At 34.5% G+C, this 24,028-nt stretch overlaps 1 protein-coding gene across 1 annotated transcript in view; it reads left to right on the forward strand.

Moving 5' to 3' along the window:
- Positions 1-657: 657 nt before the first annotated feature.
- LOC150098772 (transmembrane protease serine 9-like) overlaps positions 658-24,028 on the forward strand; it is a 45,013-nt gene continuing 21,642 nt past the window's right edge. Inside the window, exons 1-5 of the mRNA XM_090405748.1 lie at positions 658-664; positions 958-1,046; positions 10,243-10,349; positions 13,981-14,252; positions 15,962-16,113. Coding sequence (XP_090261874.1) covers positions 658-664; positions 958-1,046; positions 10,243-10,349; positions 13,981-14,252; positions 15,962-16,113 — 627 coding nt within the window. The remainder of the gene's footprint in view (positions 665-957; positions 1,047-10,242; positions 10,350-13,980; positions 14,253-15,961; positions 16,114-24,028) is intronic.

Here is a 24,028-nt window from a genome sequence, read left to right on the forward strand (position 1 = left end):
ATCATCATCATCATCACCATCTTCCTATCTTATATTAGGCCTTGGAGCCTGTTAAAGTCTAATTCCATCTAATAACATTAATGTAAATGTAAAATAGACAAAACCTTAATCCAAGAATTATAAATGATATCAGCAATCGAGGATGCATCTAAATCAAATAAGATTAAATGTAATGTAATAAATCTTTTTAGATACACAAGATGAGCGTAAATTATGCATCATTTAGATGTATAATTTACACTCATGTTCAGAAAGGATTTTTAGTTGTTTGCAGCAACCAAATCAAAACGATTGACTATTCATCGAGTGTAGCTAAGCCCACATTTATCTCACTCCTGCATAACTGTAAGTTGTGTGTGGGAATGTTTATCTCGGTGAAGGGCATCGCCCTTCACCTTGTCTGCGAGAATGCAGATGCTGAAGACCAATGTGACAGCCAACTTGGTGTGAAGACTACCCAAAGGCATATCGCTGGTTTCCAGAGCCGGTTCTGAGTAGTGGGGGAAGCTGTCTCTTATAAATAGATCTTCTCATATGAGGGGTGCTCAGAAAGTATTCGACATCTTGAGAACATGGCAATATCCTTTATTGTGCTTCTGCTGGTTGGGAGGATGCTGATCGCATCAGGAAGTAAGTGTAAGGTTTCTTTATGATTAAATGCCTGGTAAGTTTTCGGAAAATTTTATATCTCAGAAATGTAGATGTATATTTAGAATTTCTAGCAGAATTTAGAATTTCATGCAACAAGGAGTTAAATGAATTATTCTTCGCAATTATCCTGGTATAGTTTTTTTTCACAAATAACAGAGCGATTTGCTCTGTTATTACAAAAAAGCACATGTTAACATTTCAAGTTCGTTTAAAACGAAAGTAATCTATAAGCAAGCCAATAGTCACATAAAGCATATAATTATAAAATAATAATGATGGATAAAATAATTATTTTTGAATTTCTAGGCGGGATTCTTTTTGTTCCAAATAGCAGTAATCTCACTGGAAAGATTGTCGGTGGTCGAGAAGCAACTCCTGGTGAATTCCCATGGCAGGTATGAGTTTTCATGTTGAATATAGAAAAGAAATACTCTATCTTCATTATTTTAACAACAAAAATCTTAGATTTTTCCCTGGGTTCAGCTAATATGTTTTGATAAGTTTATAAAAAGACCGCTCTGGTTGCATAACTGAATGTGTGAATTTAGTATCACGCTTTATGTAATCATGTAATTTTTGCTTCTAAAGAAAAAAAAAAATGCTAGATACTGCTTGCAACTTTCATTTGCTCTGTAGAGCATCATTTCTGAATTAACTAACTCTTTGTGTACTAAGGTCCACTGCCTTTCGTGGGTTGGTTCCACTTAGAAATATGAATATGTTTAAAACGTATGTGTTTTAATCTGTGTAAGTTTTTCGGAGCAGATTAAATTAAACTCGCGAACACACATTTTACGTAAATGTCTTCACCAATATAAAACATAAATGTAATTATTGTTAAAACTTAATATTATCGGCATTATCATTATAAACTTGAAAAAAAAATAGGATCAACTTGGAATTCTTTTCAAGTCCAGTATGAGAAAGCAATGACAACTGCATCCCATCCAAGTCTGTTACGTGGTGAGATCAAAATACTTAAGACATTGATTGGATAACGACAAACATGGTTTACTATAAGTAGGCGTCGAATATCTGAATACGGATTTATTTACTGCAGATGAGTCAAAGTCGATTAAACCCATCTTTAAGAATAAAATAGAATCAACCGGAATTAGCAATTATTGGGTGAATTTTTTCGGCGGAATCAGATTAGTTGAATGGTCATAATTACTGCCAAAATAAATGACTATGAGAGAATATCGCTTAATTGCGAATTTCTCTGGTTTGGGTTTGCTTGTTTTGTGTGATGAAATACATGAGTTTTAGTGAGAAAAAACTTCGAAAGTCCTTATAAGGTTTTGATATCCTAGACTGGATTCAAATCAGGTATTTTCATGAACACCTTGACTCTTTTGCAATGAACTATACTGGAATCAGAGAAAGAGTTTATTTCAAGAAGTGCATGCAAGAGTAAATATGTTCGCAGCAATGCATCACTTTTATGCCCATTATATAGGAGCTTCTTCGATATCATCTTAATATAAAAATATGGGATCAATAAAGATATTTGTTTCGTAATGTGTTAAATAATCCTAACATATTCTGTAAAGGTTGAGCTCTCGTAACTCAGTTGGTATCAACAATGTCCTTTGGATGAAAAGACCTGCATTCAAATCTCATCTAGGAGCGAGGAACCTTTATAAAAGATTTTCAAATGATGATGAGTTAGCTACACTCATTCGAAGGCGGAAGAGTTCCCCCCCTCCGGAAACTTGGAATTTTCATCCCTGCAAATGACAAAAAAAAGAAAAAGAAAAAAAAAAAGAAATAGATAAAATATTGCAATAGGCATAAAACTAACCATCTCATCCGACTAAATTAATGTTACGGAAACCAACGATACTTAACAATCATGAGTCTCAAAGGTCCTGAAAACATCAAAGACAACAAAGAAGAAAACACTTCTTAATTACGTAGATGTCGAGGGCATTCCCAACAGCTAGATGAAAAGGCAGTGCTCCTAATTACAACTGGTATTTATTTTTATGTACTGGTTTGTGTTCTATAGTAGATTTTTCTTCAGGAGTGGCATTAAAAACCCTCGAATTTCTTCTAGAAGCACCAAAAAAGAAAGAAAAAAGAAAAAAAAAGAAATTGTGAAAAAGAAACAATAATACTCTTTGCCTATGCCATAGACCGATTACTGCTAGAATTTGCTTCAAAATGAGTAGAAAATTCTCTAGTCAGTGACTGGATTGAATCTGAGCGACTCTTTTACAGGACCGCACACAGGAAGTTGAATTTTCCTGGAAGATTGAATCTTTCTGTATGCAGTTCTACATAGAAAGGTTCCTCGCATCATCGATGCGAGGAACCTTTCAAATCCAGTTTTTACAATCCAGTTTTTACAATCGAAAAGTAAACGTCATTTCACGGTATTCTCTATAAAAATTTACTCATTTAATATACGCCAAACAAAGTCAAATTTCTGCTTGAACTTACTAAGAGTTAATAAATATTATGTACTGCTTAACTCTTTTGGCATATCTCAAATTGGCTTTGCCAATTTTAATCCTTAAACTCATGTCAATGTACCGATCCTTAAACTCATGTCAATGTACCGATCCTTCTTAGGCTCAGTTATCGTAAGGATTCCATGCCGATAGCCTGTAATATATATGGTTTACCTCACTCTCTGACATGAGCTTTTTAAAGTATCTTTTGAAGTCAGTAGCATCTAAATACAAATCGAATCTAATTTAAGCATTACTAAACACAATTAACAAACTACTCTTGAACAGAATTTTACATAAAACTACAAACGTAGGCTTGCAATTCCATGTATTAAGTGGTTGTATCGTTATGTAAACGTACTTATTTTGAAACTCTAAGCAGTTTTAATTCCTCTATTGATGCATATCGAATGGACTGGTTCATTTATTTTTCATATCTCGTAGATTACATTTCTCGAAGCGCGAAAAAAAATTAACTTTCTCAGTTACATTTTATCAGGAAGAGATAGTCGCCATCGATCCAGCAGTCACTTTTCTCAACTATCCAACATCATATTACAGAGTTTGTGATTACTGCCTCTGAAGTCCTCGTTGTCCCATTTTATTTATTTCAAGGTAAATTTATTTAGGGTAAATATTTACTGTATGCAGATTAAATACCGTCTTAAAGTAATGAATATTTCGCATGTTTAATTTGGCGCTTTCGTAACAGTCAATAATAATTTTTTTATTACGACAATAATAATAATAATAATAATAATAATAATAATAATAATAATAATTATTATTATTATTATTATTATTATTATTATTATTATTATTATTATTATTATTATTATTATTATTATTATTATTATTGTGTGGACATGATGTTTAGGGCCTCCCTCGATGAGTTTAAGGACTCCCTGGAGTCGCCCGTAATAATAATAATAATAATAATAATATTATTATTATTATTATTATTATTATTATTATTACGGGCGACTCCAGAGAGTCCTTAAACTCATCGAGGGAGGCCCTAAACATCATGTCCACACAACTATACAACATTCTCACAGTATCTATCAAAACTTGCCTTGAACTCACTCACTCACCGTCATAGCACCCACAACAGACTCTGGCAGCTTATTCCACTCATTTACCACTCTAAAAGTAAAGAACCCAGCTCTAACACCCTTGCTCACCACACTCTTTCCCAGCTTCCATAGGTGTCCCCTAGTTCTCCCACCACCAGTCCTGCTCTCAAAAATATCCCCTGAATTAATCCCATAGAAACCCTTTAGCAATTTGAATGTCTCAATCATATCTCCCCTTTTCCGCCTATCAACTAGTTTCTGCAACCCACAAATCTTCAACCTGTTCTCATAAGGTTCATTCCATAGACCTGCTATCATCTTGGTAATCAAGGAGAAACCTAGGTGACCAAATCTGGGCACAGTAGTCGAGATGAGGGCTTATCAAGGCTCGGTACAGAGGTACAATAACTTGCTTGTCTCTGCTCGTCAAAGTATTTTTCAACAACCAAGTGAGTTGATGAGCTGATTTAGCTACTTTTGCAATGTGTCCCCTAAACTTCATCTCTCTACCCAGCAACACTCCCAAGTCCCTGGCCTCATCAATTTCCTGGAGTACAGTTCCACCAATGTGGTATACCGCTGCTAATTTTTTCACCCCAAAATGCATAACCTTACATTTTGTCACATTAAATTGACATCCATTCTCTTTAGCCCAGAACTCCAATCTATCCAAGTCGTCCTGCAAGATTTTGACATCTTCTGCATTCACTATTGCCCTACTCAACTTTGCATCATCAGCGAACAAATGAACTGTTCCTCTTAGATCCTTCCCTATATCGTTAATAAACAAATTAAGCAGCAGTGGTCCAAGAACAGAATCCTGTGGCACACCACTAGTCATAGGCCGTCTTTTGAACTCTACTCCTGAATAAACTACTCTCTGATATCTCTCCATCAACCACCCACCTATCCATTTCACCAACCCAAAGAGACACTTCAGCTGGAAAGAGCTGGGTTCAAATTCCATTTAAAGATTCGAGTCTCCATATAGGCTTTTCAACTGTAGAAGATTTATTAGGGGCTCAGAGGAGTTTTTTCACACCAGAATCTCGGATTTTTGTAATTCTTCAAACTACACAAACTTTTCAGAAGAACACATGCAATTGCATATACGAGCGTGACCTCCTTGCTTTGGTTATTTAGTCGAAATTGAAAACAACTCAATTACGAATTTTTAATAAAAATTTTCGAAATTTATATTATTAATTTTTATAGAGATTATTCAAAATAATTTCTGTAGGATGATATACAACTGATCTGTTCTGTTCTGCTCGCTAAAACAACTAAATCAGTACACCATAAAAGTTCAAGTATTCAGCCTTCTGTAAAACATGGCAATGAGGATACATAAAGCCCATAGAGTCTTCATAGCTCTGTGGTTATGCTACGTATTTGCATTTTAATACATTTTAGATGTGAATTAATCAAATGATAAAAAGAACTTTCTCAAACATTCAGAAAAGAGACGCGATTACCTCAAGAACACGCTCAGTTAATCTTATTTGTAGGAAAAAGGAACTTATGATTTCCTTGTATAAATCTCCTATCAGAACAGTATTCTGCTCAAAATTTTGGTCGTTCAGATTTCTAATTGATGTTGTCAAGACAACTGAAGACATTTAGAGAGGAATAGCCATGTTCGAGGAAGGATTGTGTATAGTTCAGAGTTACTGAGTTAACTGTAATTGGTTCACCTTAATTAACAGGGAAGACAGTTAAATTTTATATAATAATTCATTGAATATACAGAGCATATAACAGATGTTTGTTGAGTGAACCGAGCAGTAAAAAGTTTTTTTTTTTTAATATTTATATCTAAAATAAAGTCTAAAATACGTGGTAAACATTGAGCAACTGGTAAATGCGACTGAAGCTGTGAATTTCTGTTCATGCAAACCGCCATAGGTGATAATAAGTCATTTAATACTAAACGATAAATTGCAAGCAATTTTAAATGACTAAGTGTGTGTGTGTGTGTGTGTGTCAAGGTATACCTCGAATGCTTCAAAAGAAGAAGAAGTTAGAATTCATAGAGTTTTGTTGGGATAGGTAAGATGCTGTGTCACAACCTCTACTACGTGTTTGAATATCTGTGGTACATCATGTTTTATTGGGGATATCTCATTAAAATGATAGGTCGCCTGTTTAGATAAGGATGAAGATGTGGACTGGAATGCAAAGGATGAGTGAAGGATTCGCTGAAGGAAGGAAGTGGTATACTCGTATTTTCCTGAAATCGATTGTTGAAATGATGGATAGATTCAGATGTGGGTTGTTGTGGGTTTTCAGCAATAATTCGCATTCCTTAAGGTATAGTGATATCTGGCAAGGCATTTATAATATCAGTATGCGCCTGTTTGTGTTGTTGGTTATCGGCTTTTGAATGTTTATAACTTCAGGTTCTAGTTTAGGGGGATCTCATATAATTCTTATTCCTGTCCCATCTATCTAAAAAATAGAAATTGTTGGTCGATTGTTAGACTTATGTTTTTGTTTGAAAATAGAGGCTTTTATGTAAGCACATCTGAATGGAGTGATACAGTCACTGCTTGATGACCTTCTGTACTTTTTCCAGTGTTCTAGAATATCTTGATGGAATGAAGATGGTTTGAATGGTAATGGTGCACCGACCATGGGGGAGGACTGTGATAGCGTCCATGGTGATTTTTTCAGGATGTGTGCAACAGTTGAGCGTGTTATAGATTTGGATGTTGCTGAGGATGCCTCAGTGCCTTCGTTGCCTTTCACTTGACTAGCTACATTCGATAGGAGAGTCAATTGTGAACTGCCATTTGTCTGTCTGCACTGGTTTTCTAGAATTTAATTTTGCACCAGAGGCTTATGCATACAGACTAAGTGCCACGTGGATTGCTTTTATCATTGTCTCAAAATATCTAGGTTAAAGACCCAAATTTCTTCCCGAATGGGAGAAACACCCTTATTTACTTACCCCCACAGATCGACAAAGAAAAGAAAAAATGTCTAAAATTTTCTTAAACCGATTAGAATAGAATGATTAGATTTTTCTCTCCATCATCATCACTGATATTACGACGATTCTATGCGAGCACTATGTATTTATATTTGAATACTCAAATTTAATTCAGCTATATAAAAAAAGAATATTATGAATGTGTTTATACGATAATTTCATACATGTGCAATTAGTAATTTTTATTCTTTAATCTCCGAAAGTAACGTAAAATAAAATAAATCTGCTGACGCCTTTCATTTCCGGCGAACTGTCGTTTTTTTTTTTTTTTTTTTTTTTTAACTACTACTACTACTAGAAACTGAAGTTGGCATTCCAACATATGAATGTACGGCACAATTAATTTCTATATTATTTCATCTTTATCGCAGAATATATATTCATTTTTGCTCACAAAATTCTGTAATATGAGGCTCGAGGCTTCATATTACATATTAACATATTACTTAGATAATGAATTATTGTTTTCGAAGTAAAACTATCTCAACATCAAACTTTCAGTGAAGAATTCAAGGACTAGAAGATGGAACTAACCTACGTTTATTTAGAATCTTCATTAACTCCATTGAAGCATATATTTATACTCTTAATACGATCAATAATGAACATTTTACTACCATAAACATTACAACTATGCGTTCCTGAAAATGTTTAAAGCCGTTTTTCAAACCAGTGGGAAATCCAGCAGATGTTCAACGCACACTTCATAGAGTCATAAATTTCAAATAGTGGAAAGTGCATTAATTGAAGAACATGCTGAAGCCAAAATGGAATTCGTGTTTTAAATGAGAATCTTCTAGATTCCATTAACAACTTAGTCAATGAGAGAGTGTGTATATATATATATATATATATATATTTTTTTTTTTTTTTGAGATTTGTGAATAAAGAACACTACTAGAATATGGTATGAAAATTTCTCAGTTTCAGGAGGAGCAGTGCATTCTCAGAGTGTAATGATGTTAATCTGTTACTGATTTGATTTATTTATTATTGTTGATTTTGTTCTTCTTCTTATTATTATTATTAGTATTATTATTAGTAGTAGTAGCAGTAGTATTATTTGCTTATTTGTAATTATTTATTTATTTTGAGGACAGAGTGCTTTGGTAATAATGATTTCAGATTGCTATCGTTTACCGTGGAAACCAGGAAAATGGGAGGAATTCAAATAAAAAAAAAAGAAGTCTACAGAAATAGTTAGAAATTTACAAAATATGACTTAGTCAGGTATTGAGCAATCTTAAAACAGACAAAGTAGACCCATCTCTCTGTTCGTGGAGACCTTCATGGCATGGAGACCTACTTAGCGAACTATATTTTAAAGTATTGTAACTGGATAGGCAGAATCTTCTCCGGTCATTCATTGCATATAGGGATGGGTGGCTTCGTCTTGTCTGATTTTTCCATCAATGCCGAAATATCCCAATGCTCGGTATTTTCGTTCACGCCCTTTCCCCTGTCCATAAATGATTTCCTCTCATTAATTTTAAATTCTATTTAATTTCTGCTGATTACATATACTCATTCCTCTTCCACTTAATTTTAAAATCTTGTAGTGCTCAACATTCCAGCCGTCAAGATTTTTCAGATCCAATGTCTCAAACATTACTTCCCCTTGCCATTCTTCGGTGGCGTGAGAACAAAGTCATCAACTTCAATATTAATGAAATACCATCTTCCTCTTTCAAGAACAATTTCACTTCATTTCCCGTTACCATCCATAATATTCAGAGCTCCAGTGAAAATCAGGCTTTGTTTTTTTGACCAATTGTCCAACTCTAGCCTTTTCTGGTCCAAACTCATCACATTTTCGATCTCTACAACTTGGTGTCTTTTCTGCTTCAGACACTACTCATAAATCACAGACCCGCCCAAACCATAAAAAAAAAAAAAATTCTTGGTGGTATACAGAATACGACAAGCCAGTTAATTGATAACCTCCTCTCTTATATATTTATTCTCGTTGACATTGTCCTTCTTCATTAAGCCTTTTCTATGGCTATTTCACTGAGTGCTGTTCTTCTGATCAATCTTTCACCATTCTTCCACTTTTTTCCTAAGTCCATAAAAATACCAGCAACTATTGGTCAACATCCATTTACAGTCTTATTTCAAACTTACTGAATAATCTTCTTACCACTCTATTACCCGTCTCCCATTGTACCCCAAGAACCACAACTTCTAAATTATTCAAGAAAAACACCAATAAATTCTCCCTTTCTTCTTACCCTCCTGCTGACACCTAATATTGATATGCTATAATCTTCGCAGCCTCTCCAGTGTTGGGTTAATATTATGATTATTATTATTTAAAAAACAACAACAACAACCTGATTTTGAAAGGTAGCGCTTGAACAGTTTATCTTTCGTTGGAACGCGTTGTCTCTGCAGATCTATTTCCGATCTGCAGAGACAGATTTACTCTGTTGATCTTTCGTGGATTTAATACGACAGCGTTATCTTACAGTAGCTCTAATTAGGAACCACATAAGTTAGTATATTCTTAATATCAATCAAATCCATGAATAGTATACTAGTTAGCAGGCTTCAGACCTGCCATTAGCATTAATCACCTCTATTGAGGCTCAGTAAGGATAATAATAATTGTTCCCATCAATGTTTAATACCTAGGATGCTGTGTGTCATTTACGGGGGGGGAGATAGAAAGTTCCGATAAAAACCTAGAGCAAAAATGATATTAAAGAAACAGATATAACCACAAGAAAGAACATACTAGTAGCAGAGTTATGACGATAACTTATGTTCTTCTATTTTTATATCCTCGTATGCTCTTTCTTTGGTTATATCAGTTGCTTTAATATCATTTTTGTTCTAGGTTTTTATCGGAACTTTCCACCCCCCTCCCCTCTCGTATATTATGGGAAACTGGTAAATAATTAGGAGAGTGCGGGCAAATGTTAAATCATTTATTCCTCGATAAACTGATTTTTCTTTGAGAAAATGGCATTCATTTGATTTGATCGATTCAGACCCATCGAAATGAAGTCAATTGATTCTGATTAATAGAAAGAATTCAGTAATAGTTTTAAATATTTACTTTTAGGCATCCCTATTGCTCAAGCATCCCCAACATGGAACAATCGAACACTGGTGTGGAGGAGTCCTCATCGACAAAAGTTGGGTTCTGACAGCAGCTCACTGTATAGTTAAGTAAGTCTCAAGTTATAATAACAGAATATTAGTCACGCATCATATGGAATTTATCCGAAGAGTTGTTTTTTGTATTGTTTGCTTTTCTGGTAAATCGGTTATTTCATTATAACTTAAAACATATTAAAAAAATGAAAAAATCACGTCAGTATTTTTGCGACTATTTTCTTCTAAATCCAATTAAAAAAAGATTTTCGGTACACTAAGAGTGTAAGAAAATTTCGATCCTAAAACCTCGTTTCAGAAAGTTAATAAATCTTGTTTATTCTTAAACAAGATTTATTAAGATTTATTGCTTTTCTGGTAAATCGGTTATTTCATTATAACTTAAAACATATTAAAAAAAATGAAAAAATCACGTCAGTATTTTTGCGACTATTTTCTTCTAAATCCAATTAAAAAAAGATTTTCGGTACACTAAGAGTGTAAGAAAATTTCAATCCTAAAACCTCGTTTCAGAAAGTTAATAAATCTTGTTTATTCTTAAACAAGATTTATTAAACAACAACAAAAAAAAAAAAAAATCGGTACAAAACGCAGCTTCAAAATAACGATTATTGCAATCGTATTACTTATACTGGAGGCTATATTTCCAAAGTAGCTACATTTCAAGAATCTTACTGTGTTCACGGTGAAATTTATAGCATTATATAAATTATAAATATAATATAAATAAATTTATATTATATTATATTATATAAATTTTATAATTTTTTATAATATTATAATGTAATATATATTTATATAAATATATATTAAATAAATTATAAATATAATATTACATATTTTTAATTATATTAACATAATATTTTATTTTAAAATATTAACAATAATATAATAATAATTTTAATCATAATGTTTCTTTTTGTCGTTTTCCTTTATTCTCACTAGAGGGCATAGCAAGTGACGTCATCGAACAATTGTACATAAACTAAAAAGAACTTCAGTCTGGTCAACATTACATCTCTAGGTTCTACCCTACTTCTCGTGCATGACTGGGGTATCTTAAAAAAACTGAGTTTTTTTTTTTTTTTTAAGTGTTTCCCTCCTCGCTACCCACTACTTCAAGATAATTGGATCACATTGAAAATCTTTGATCCAAAGCTGCCTCGTCGCTAGGTCCGTTATTACTTTGTTGTCCAGTGGCTCATTAAGTCCCGTAATTGATTTCCATTAATGTAGTACTACCACGAGCTGTCTTTCCATATATGATAACCTCAAATAATTTCTGCTATTCTCTCTCGCTTCCTTCTTTTCTTTCCTTCATCGACCCTCCCCCCCCACTTATTACGACAATCTCTCGATATAGTTCAAATCTCTTTAACGTTCTATAAAAATAGGAAAAATTATTTTAATTAAACACTGGAAAAATTGCTATTCACATTTATATTTATAGAAAGTTTTATAGTATATAGCATTCAAGAAACTAAATTTAATTTTTTTAAAAAAAGCTGCCTTTTTTATTAAAAGAATCATTTTTAAATTCCTTGATCCGAAGCACATTTTTTAGGAATAATGCATGTTCTGGGTTGTTTTTATGACAATCTTAATTACTCTGCGGCGTTCTGATTAATTCGTATACCGAGGGGCCGATCTTAGATACCATTAGAAACTTTAAAGCTGTGATATAGCTGATATTAGGATCGCATCAGTTTATTTATTTATTATTTTTTTCATTCCTCTTTTTCATTCATTTTTTGAAAAACAATCGTTTGTCATGTATATTTCCTGGTAATTATAGTTGCCATGGTTTCAAATCCAAAGTTAATTTTCGTCTTTTTAATTTATTTTAATTTATTTTTTTATGCGGCCTTCGACGTATACACGATATATAATATTATAGGTTCAATGACCTTTTTGTATTTGTAACTATTATAAAAATTCCACCATCCACGCAGAAGCAAAAACCTGCCAAGAATGCAGACGTAATTATTAATCGTCGCCTTTGACGATGAACTTGCTCTGATTCTATGCAAAGGTTAAGTTCCTTTCAACAATAATAACTAGTTTGATGACGATGGCGCCCTTTAAGCAGCACAATGAAACACATTGGCAACTTGAGGCCTAGCGCGCGCGCGCCTTTCGTAAAAAAAAAAAAAAAAAAAAAGAAAGAAAGAAAGAAAGTTATGCGAGGCCTCGCTCTAATTATCTGGCCTGGGGACTTGGAGAGCTATAGTTACCAAAGGATATACTGTATATTAGAAATGCAAATAGTCCAACAGCAATGTTTTTACTTTGATCGCACAGCCACTTCCATATATAATTGCATGAAATTTAAATTGAATTAAATTAAATTAGTAAATGCAAGTTAAATTATTTTAATTCAAATTAACTGTTATTGATGAGTAATATGTACATGTTACTGAGATACTTTTATAGAGACGCTGTCCATGTCCACTTGGCCTGGACTGAGTAGATAGCATTTCCTCCACAGGCTATTGGTTAGAATGCCTCTCAAGGTAATGAATGTTTGTGAATGTCTTTAGGTGGCAGATGACTTTTATCTTCCCATTTTAAAACCTACTCTGTTTTCGTCCAAATCACGAGGTCCGTTGAGTATATTATCGCTAAGAGTCTATTCAGGACGTTAAAAAACTACAGAATTGTCCAATAAAACTCTAAGCACTCCTGACAACAGTTATTTTTTGAAAACTATAACATTATGACACGAGTTATCTACGTGAATCATTTGGAATATTAGGAATAAATTGTTCAATTGTTGTGAATAGCTTTTAAAACGGTTACTAGCTTAACGAACGTTTAGAGTATTAAGAGACTTCCAAAAAGGTACTTAGGATAAAGTCCTAATGCATGTTCATTGCGCCTTGAGAATGTATGACTTCAATTGATTCCTTGAAGGCGCTTAAGCAAGGCCGTATTTACACTTTTTGCCCGAAGCTCTAGAGTACTCCTGGGCCCGCTCTTCTCATTGTTTGAAGGTCCTTAAATTAGTTCTAATTTTTCGGAGCCCCAGCTAGAGCCTCGTGCGCCTGTGCACAAGTACGGCCCTGCCTTTAAGAGTAGGATGTTTAGACGGATGACCAATCCATTTCATGGTATTATTTTCAGTGATAATATAGCAAAACTCGTAGATGTTTCTTTCCATCAAGATATACGAGTGGTATATCTTGATGACAGAATCTTAGAAGTTTATTATTATCACCACTCTGTTTATTGGAAACCTGAAATGGCTTGAGAAAGTTCCATATATGGTCTTTTGACACCCAAAACGTTAAACTATCTAACTTAATCTTCTAACGGCAATGATGCATTATATGTTTACAACTTTTCGTGGATGAATCTTATCCACAAACTAAGATTCACAGGGAGAAAAAAAAAAAGGAAAATCATTATATTTATGAATAATATTATTTGTGAGTCTGTGTTGTTCGGAACTGTTTCTTCAATTTTCGGTTGTGCTATGCAAATATAAGTGAGTTATTTATTATTTCTCCTTCAATCCTTGTCTCTAGACTTCAATTATTTATATCTATATTCGAAATTTAAAAAAAAAATCTTGAGGCATCCTGGTTGGGAACTACTGCTCTTGACAGTGCAGAGAGAGAGAGAGAGAGAGAATCTGTAATACAAAATTTTTACTGATAACTTTTCATATTGCATTTCGTTACAGTCCCCTCTTCGTATTGCCTCATCCTACATTTTGGACAGTAAGGCTTGGAGAGCATAGCCTAAAGAATCAGGATGCCGGAGAAAAGCGAATGGAAGTGTCTCAAATTATCTATTATCCCTGGTATCAAGGATACGATAATGATATTGCACTAATAAAGCTCAAAGAGCCTGTAGCGGAAAGCACTGTTATCAAACCCATCAACCTTCCAACGAAAGATTCGGTATTTAAAGACAAAACATGCATAGCTTCTGGATGGGGAAAACTCGACTTCAGTAAGTATATTCGGACATTTTCTATGAAAATAATGCTTCGCTCATTCATGATGCATCATTTATGCACTATAAATGAAGGGATTTTCGCAGTTAAAGAGAGCTAAGAAATTTTGTCGATCTTTTTGCGTAAAGGGAAAAATAATATTTTGTCATTGATACTTGCAGTTTAATGTTTTCGTATAAATAAATACATAAACAACTCCTATAACGCTTTTTTTTTATTCCCCAAAAAGAATAAATCTTAATAACAACTAGAGTTATTTGCATGTACTCGAATTTATTATTGTTAAGCATATAACTGATATTCTTTTTCCCGTGTTTATGGCTCTACCTTAATCCCTTTCTTAGTAGAAGTTTTTTTTTCCTACTATTTGCATATTTACTTATTCCACAACGAAAATATTTAATAACACAATAATATGGGATGCAATATCCCTTAACTTAAATAAACACAATGAACAGTATTATCAGCAATAGAGAAATCTTGAAGTCGTTATTTACTCTAAATAAATCCCCTGATACCATTTCATTTTCCAAAAGGACTAGGTGGCACTTTTTTTTAGTGTTAACTAACTTTGGAAAATTATTATCTACCAAGGCAGGTAGATAATAATTGGGGTTCGATTTACTGAGTTGCAGTATTTAAAATCGAATTTTCAAGTTTTAAATTCCATCACCTCCTCATCACCAAGAAATCCTGGTAACTAGACCTGAGCACAATAATCCCGATGTCGACGTATCAAAATCTCATAAAGAGGAATGATAGATTCTTTATATGTGCTTCTTATTGTGTTCTTCAATAAGTAATCCTATGGAGTACCTTAGCAATCTGCCCTCTGAACTTCAACTTCCTATCCACTAACACCCCCAAGTCCCTGGCCTCATCAATCACTTGGAGTACATTCCATCAACGTGATACACAGCTTGTAATCTTTTTATTCCAATATGCATAACTTGACACTTTTCCACATTAAACTGATACCCATTATTTTTTGTCCATACAGAGAACCTATTTAAACCATCCTGCAAATTCTCTACATCGCCTTGATCAACTATTGCTACCTAATTTTGCATCATCTGGAAACAATTGAATATCTCCTTTCAACTCATTTCCTATATTAGTAATGTACAAATTAAAACACTGTACAAGCATAGAGCCTTGTGCCACACTACTAGTTAGATGCTTGCTCCTGGATTCTGCTCCACCATATACCACTCTTTGGTATCTCTGTATGACTCACTCTCGTATCCATATCACTGGTTTCATATCCATCCAATTTTCATAACAGTATTCCATGTGGTATCCTGTCCAATACCTTTGTAAAATCCAACAATATCATCGTGTAGCCATTTTCTCTCTCTATACAACTCGACGGCAACTCTATTATAAAAACTTAATAAATTGCTAGGGCAAAGCCATACTGTCTCCATACAGTGCCATATTCTTAGCTTCCTATTCTTGAATTCCCTTTGACCAACTTTTCGAATACTTCTACCACAATTCCCAAGATATTGATTGATCTATAATGTTCTACCACAGGCTTGGAACATATTTTATGCAATGGAACTATTTTGCCATTTTCTGCTCACTTAGGACTTTACCAGGGCTGAGACTTGAGTTAAGCAACTTAGTAAAAACCATCGTTAAATTAATCACCTCCCCGTTTTATACATGATATTTTAAAAATGAACTTTATTTTTCCCATTAGAATTGAAAGGAGCAGATAAGTTAAGAGCAGTCGAGTCTCCTGTCTTGGACAACAGCGTCTGTGACACTGCTTATCGAGCAAGATACAAGATACCGATCCGGGACTGGCACGTCTGTTCTGGTCATAGAGAGGGTGGGCGCGGTACATGTCAGGTAAGTTAAAGAGTTGGTCTTCACTGATCTTATGATGAGTTTGACCATTAAGTTGTTCAATAAAATTTTACTACAGTTCAGTTTTATTACATTAAATTTGGCATACTTCTCAAGATTTTGGAGAGTCCTGAAAAGGATACTTTTCAGGATTCTCCAAATCAAAAGATTGGAGAATCCTGATATTTGGGTAACAATGGCATAACGATTTGACAAAGTAACTAGTACTCTTTTATCATTTTTTTTAAACAAAACGTATTTAATTTTTTTCCAAACCATGTTTTCTATTTATTTGTGTAAATTATTTATTGATTTATGTAAATAAACAAATTCACTAAACGCCCTCACTAGCGCGTATTTGTGTGGTTCGAAGATTACATAATCACCTAGCTTACATTATCCTAGAAACAAGGATTTTTGCTAAAAAAAATAACTGTTTTAATTTTGACGCAAACCATAATTATGGTAAAATATCAGTTGGAAAATTTTTGATTCATTTCCAAGTGGCAGCAGTATTTTTTTTAAAATAGACTTCTTATGTCTATTTTACCCCCTTCTGAATTGAAATCAGATACACAGTAAAGGGACATCATTTGCTTGAATACTTCCTGATGAATAATATATCCTCTTTTCCTCTTTCATCGTTTAAAATTTTGTTTATTTTTCATAAAATCCATTAAAAGTTAATAATACTAATGGTTATGCAAAGAGTATTCACCGAAAACAGTTCATCGATGGATATAATGATGAATTGTTTTTGGGAAATTGTTTTCTGTCAATTCATCGATTAACAAATTATCTGGAAAGCAATTCATGGAAATGTAATTCTCCTAAACTTCACAAGTCATCAAAAAAAAAAAAAAAAAAAATCACAATTCATCAAAATAGCAAAATTTCTCGCTTCAGTGTACGAGGGTGGTTTGAAATGTTCTCAGCCTAACAATGAAAAAACGAATTTATAATTAAAAAATAATTTTTATTTTTCAACATAATCTTCCTTAAGACTAATACATTTATTCTAGCGATGCTCCAGCGCCATTAACCCGTCCCTGTAGTGGTTCTCAGTAAGTTCTGCAAAATATCCCTCTACAGCTGCAATTTCGTCCAGTGTGGTTAAAAGATCTGAATAATATTCCGGTTATTGTTTTACCTCAAAGATTACCTAACATTTGGTTGACATTTTAAGTAGTGTTAGATAATTTTAACGAAAACACTAATAGTATTTCATAAGAAAATAAATGTTTCGGTGAATTAAGCGAACAAATGTGAAAGATGAATTATCATTCTATGAATTGTTATTCGGTATACAGGTTTTTCGATGAAATGCCATTCAATTCTCTGTTTATTTGATTAATTGTTTTTTTTTCGATGAGTTGTCTTTCGGTCAATTTTTATGGGACAAGAGGTTTTCCCAATTGCTTTTGACTGCATCTAGGAGGAATTTCTTATATACATCTTTCTTATCATGTATCATGTTATTTATTTGAAAACTATTCGTCGTAAAAAAAAAGATTATTAACAACATTATTTTTTACTGACTTTAATATTTCTGTTAGAATTTTTATTAGCATTCTACTTAATTAAAGTACGATTCATTTGTAGGGAGATTCCGGAGGCCCTCTGCAATGTAAAATGAACAATGGACAGTGGGTGTTAGTTGGATTGACATCCTTTGGTTCGGCATGCGCAAAACCAGGATTCCCAGATGTATATTCCAATGTTAAGCACTTCCTTCCCTGGATCAAACAAATGATGGGGGTTCAAGCAGTAAAAGAATAAGACAAGAGGATGGACAGAGAGAGAGAGAGACCTCTGATGATATGGCTGGTACATTATTCAAGAAATAAATTGGAACTTTTCACAATTTTTTTTGTTGTAAACCTCCATACCTTGTTATCTGACAGTTCCTATGTACTTTCATTAATTTAAGAACATGTTTTGATCAGCTTACAAAAATACATATGCATCCATACTTCGAACCATTTCTTAATAAAACTGGTCGATCTTATAGTTCATTCTTTGAAAACAAACAAATATAGGCTAATGACTTATTCACATCACTTGCCTTAGTGTCCCATAATGAAACGCACATATCCTTACGGACATGTATAATGCTATGCATTATGGGAAGGGTCACTATCTGTAAGGATATGTGCGTTGCATTATGGGCTACTAAGGCAGTTGATGTGAAGTCATTAGTCTATATACCAACTACCCAGTCGTGAAGTTGCTTCACACACAAACTTTGTTTACTTACACTTGGCTAAAGAATTAAACTAAGAATACAATTTCTTGACATCTTTAACTTATAATATAACCAAGTAATAAAACTTTCAAACAAATCAGTTGTTCAATTGATTTGTTTATTTTGAAAGAATTAAGCCAGTTTCAGAGAGGAAAACTAGTTAGTGATATAACTAATCGCTTTTCATGTAGTTTAGCCCAAATTTCACATACGAAAAGAATAGTCCAGAGGTATTTATGTTTATTTAGTAATATTTTTATTGAATTAAAAGGATAATAATAAAATAATAAAAATACATATAAGTACGAGGGTGGTCTGAAATGTTTCGGCCCCGACCATAGATGGCAACACTACCGGCAAGGTTTTTTTTTTCTAAGTTGGTACGTCTGTCGAAAGCATCCATGTGAAATTGCAATTCGTTTTATCAAGTAGTTTGTTTTATACAGCTGTCTAAAACAAAAGTATTGTCTGTATCCCCTTGAAATGGTTAAAATTGAGTATCGTGCATTTATAAAATTCTTTATAAAAGAAGGTTTAACGCCAAAAGAAATTCATTCGAAGTTCATGAAAGTTTATGGGCACTCTTCTCCTTCGTTTTCGAAAATTAAGAAATGGGCTGCCGAGTTTAAACGTGGCCATACTAGCCTTGAAGATGATCTACGTGAAGGACGTCCAAAATGGGTAACCAGAAATCATTGATCAAGTACACGATATCATATTGGATGACCGGCGAGTCAAAGTGCGTGAAATTGCTGAGACTACTATAGGCATTTCTAAAGAATGTGTAGGATATATTTTGCATGAAGAATTGCAAATTTAAAAACTGTGCGTGAGATGGGTGCCGTGCTTGCTCATGACAGATCAAAAACGCACTCGCATGAAAATCTCTGAACAGTGCTTGGAGCGTTTTAACAACAATAAAACTGATTTTGTATGTCGATTTATTACTACGGATGAGACTTGGATTCATTATTACACACCAGAATCCAAACAGTGGACAGAAGCCGGTTGTTCAGCGCCAAAGAAGAAAAAGGCGGTTCTATCAGCAGGAAAGGTCATGGCATTGGTGTTTTGGGATGCCAAAGGCATTTTGTTCATTAATTATCTTGAAAAGGGTAAAACAATAACCTGGAAATATTATTCCCATCTTTTAACCAGACTAGATGAAAAAATTCGCGAGAAAAGACCCGGTTGGCAGAAGGAAAAAGAGAAATCTTCGTTCATCAGAACAATGCACCTGCCCACAAAGGTATTTTGGCAATGGGAAAATTAAGGGATCTGCACTATGAATTGTTGGAACATCCACCCTATTCCCCCCAGATTTAGCACCCTCTGACTTCTATCTCTTCCCAAAACTAAAAATCTTCGTCGCTGGCCAGCGTTTTTCTTCGAATCAAGAGGTGATTGCAGCTGTAGAGGTGTATTTTGCAAATATTACTGACCACTACAGGGGCAGGATAAAGGCGCTGGAGCATCGCTGGAATAAATGTATTAGTCCTAATGGAGATTATGTTGAAAAATAAAAATTTTGAAATTATAAATTCGCTTTTTCATTGTTAGGCCGAGAACTTTTCAGACCACCCTCGTAAGTCTCATGAAGTAAAGTGTCCTGCATCCTTCCAAAAATAAGATGTTTTTATCTAGCAATCACAATTCTCTAATAGTTAATTAGAGACCGAAATAACCTTAATTGGGTTCGAATCCCATCAAGAGGGAGGAAATGTAGGAAACAACTTGATTGTGAAGAATTGTCTTAATCTTTACAAGCGGAACACTTTTGAGAGTAACCAAAGCATCGGGTGTCGGCCACGCTAGTGTGCCCACCAAACACACATGGATTGGTGAGTACACTAGCCCACCAATTTTAAAGGAAGAAATGTCCAAAAGACCTTACTCATATGCTATGGGGAATTCAGGTTTCTCTGAAATATAGTACTGTCTACGATTTATATCAATATAGTATACTAAAAAAATCCCGTTTCTTTATCCCAAAACAAAGAATCCTTTCGTTACTGTGGCTGTCACTTAAAAGGAAATAAAATGGTGACGTGCAGCGGCAGACTTTATAAAGCGATTGGTATAAAAAACGAATTTGTCATTTAAATATGACAGACAGAATGACAGACTTTATCTGCTTTCTTTCCGCTATTAGGTTTAATGCTTTCTTGACTTTTACAGAAAGGGAAAGGCGAGTTTCTAGTATTCGTGAAGAAACAATTCAGACAGACCAATCATCATAACTAAAAATAAAATGTTGATATCGCTAACATATACGGAATACTGAAATAGTAGAAACTGAATAGCCTGACTCGCTATAAAAATGGAAATAAATAAAGCATTCTTCTCGTGAAACCATAGATACCTAATATATGTTCTTCATGGTACAAACACCGAGTGGTCACTTTATTTAGACACACTTCTCCATTATGGAAAATGGGGAGGTGTTCGTAATAAAGTGCAATTCAGTGTAAATACTATGAAGGTGGGTTGAGGATTACATAATCCAGGAACTTTCCTACAGAAAATAAACAGTACTTTTCATGCTGCTTCAGAAAACTTTGGCAATGATACAAGAATGTATTGAACTCATCGCAATCTTGTTTGCAGATGGGAGAGGGATTACGATATCTTTTCCCACCGTTGCATTTTCTTCGTCAACTCTCGCTAATTCTTTAGTCAGTCTTCACTTCTTTATGTAAAGTAAAACGTCTCATTGCTGGTCACCATTAGTAGTGATAATACTATGAGCATTAAGTGCTAATGATATGGACCTATTTCTTCTTCACGATAACGGCGTTGTTGCTCTCGATGGCTTAATTTCTTATTGCAATTGCCTGAATCAAATTGGGTCAAAACTGAATCAATTGCATTGAGCAATATTAACGATAAGAAGGGGACTAACCTCTACGAACTAACTGAGAGATATTACGAAGAGTCATGGCGTTTGTTCCTGGCCTTTTGCATATACACCCTCTGTATCTTTTCAAAAAGAAACCGAACTTTTCGAATATAGAAGAAACTAGTGGCGCCACCTGTTGTATCTTTTTGTTGTCGAAAGCGGCAACCTTCATTAGTGTTGTGTCAACTGTTTATGACATTTGTTTCCTTAGAAGCCGAGTTATAGTGCCAAGAGTGACAGTGTCTTTTGACGAACGGTCAGAAAATGAGTTTCAAACAGGGAGCTGCGATTGACATTTGTGTTAAACTTGGTAAAAGTTTTACCGAAACGTATCAAATGCTTCAAAAAGCATACGGTGGTGAATACTTATCCCGTACTCCAGTTTACGAGTGGTGTAAGCGATTTCAAAGTGGTCGTGAGACTTGAGGACGACAAAAAGCCGGGCCGTCCATAAACTGGACTGAGTGAAGTTAACATCCTAAAAGTGCGTGATTTCATCAAAGAAAACCCAAAATCGTCCGTGAGATTGATTGAAAATAAATTGGGGATTCCAAAATCACCTGTGCACAACATTTTGACCGAGAGTTTGAGCCTTCGTAAATTGAATTCGCGATTTGTTCCCTATAAATTGACCGTGACCAAAAACTGTATCGAATTGAACACTGCAAGGACTTCATTAAAACCGTTTGTAAGGACTCAAACTTCCTTGAAACGATTATTACTGGTGACGATACGTGGTGTTTTGAGTATGAGCCCGAAACGAAGCACCAGAGTGCTGAGTTGAGACCACCAGAAGAGAGGCATCCGAAAAAAAGTCGCTTGGAGAAGTCAAAAGTAAAGAAAATGCTGATTTGTTTCTACGATTCCATCCACAAAGAATTCGTTCCGCCTGGGCAAACGGTCAATGGTGAGTTTTATCTCGGAGTTTTGAAGCGATTGTTATCGAGAATTCGTCGGGTACGGCATGAATATCGTGATGACCGACCGTTCGTCAATACACACTGTCACTCTTAGCACTATAATTCGGCTTCTAATGAAACAAATGTCATAAACAGTTGACACAACACTAATGAAGGTTGCCGCTTTCGACAACAAAAAGATACAGTAGGTAGCGCCACTAGTTTCTTCTATTTTCAAAAAGTTCTGTTTCTTTTTGGACAGAGGGTGTATATATATATACCATGAGAATGAGAATTCAGACTATTTTCGTTTTCATTTTTTGTGTACTTAATAGACAAAAATGAAAATGCATTTTTATGTGTCCCTTGAATGTGCTTAATCAACTAAAGGTTATTAGAGACCGTGTTAGAGAGAGAGAAGGCTATTAATGTACAGAAGGAAGAGAGTTGATGAAAGTACAGAGCCCTACAATACTCCGCTGGAGGGGAAAATCTAAAGATGAAATTGTTCATAATTACTGCGAGCTAACATTCAGACAATATCATACATATCATACAATAATAGTTTAGCAAGTCAAAATGCCAATCAAATGCTGTGGGAAATGTCGATTGACCACACAAGTTTCTTTAACTCTCTCCATGGCTTGTATCTAAAGGTAGGATAAGAAATCTGCTGTGGAAAGAGAGTAGCAGATCATTATTGATAACCACTAATTAATTAGGGGATCTCTGGGATAAGGAATAGCGAAGAAGTCGACTGTTCATAACTGACCAATAGAATGGTAGCTCTAGTTCAAGTTTGCATTAAAAAAATCAATACGATTTTATATCAAGTACAGGGTGTTCGGGATAAATTTGACATATTTATAATTAATTATATTTTTCCGTAAGTTACATGTATTAACACACACTTCTCTTCATTTAAAAGTTTGGACCCTTCTTCATTCATATACAAGATGTCAGAAAGGATGGATAGCTGGAACCCACCTGAATCATGGAAGAGAACAACTTGTATCATGATGATTCGTGCCCGCCATCAAAATAAGGATATTACGACTGCTGCCCAATGCTCCCTGAATACAGTAAAAACAATCAGGCATGAACTAGAGACTTGCAATGGTGACTACGAGGATGTAGCAAGAAGAAAGATCCCTAGCAGACGATCTGATTGCGTTCGTACAGCAGAATTCCTCGCAAATCTGCAGGAACAGGTGTTGAAGAACCCTGGCATTGGAATTCGGGCTTTGTTCGTGGAGTTGCTAACTGTAGTCAAGCCCTGGATAACAAGGGTAGCCAATGGTAGGCCGTATGTATGGCAGCAGGATTCGGCCCCTTGCCACACCTCTGGGAAAAGTCAAAAATGGTTGTCTGAAAATTTCTACGACTTCACCAGTCCAAATGTTTGGCCTCCAAACTCCCCAGACCTTAACCCCATGGATTATTTTGTATGGGGCGCAGTTGAAAAAGACACCAATCGCACTTCCAGTAATACAAAAGCCCAGTTAATGGATAAAATTAAAACAGTTTTTGCGGCCCTTCCCAGGGAGACTGTAGCATCAGCTTGTTCGAGGTTCCGAAGCAGAATTGAAGCTGTGATCGATGCTAATGGTGGTTATTTTGAGTAAATCTTGTTGATAGTATTGTAATTAACTCTGCCTGTAATGTTTTTTTGTCAATTCATTAAATTTAATAGATACAAAGAAGATTTTCTTTTTCCTTACGAAACTGTCAAATTTATCCCGAACACCCTGTATGTTGGGGGTTCTATGGATCCATAGTAGCACACCGATGTAAACGATTTTTCGTATTGCGATATTCAAGAACAGTTGCGTCATAACTACATCGAAACAACACAGAGCAGAGACCTGATAGCCT

This window comes from Typopeltis vanoorti, chromosome 15 (genome assembly GCF_054136105.1).
Source record: "Typopeltis vanoorti isolate ZY-2024b chromosome 15, IOZ_Tvanoo_1.0, whole genome shotgun sequence".
Taxonomy (NCBI): Eukaryota; Metazoa; Arthropoda; class Arachnida; order Uropygi; family Thelyphonidae; genus Typopeltis; species Typopeltis vanoorti.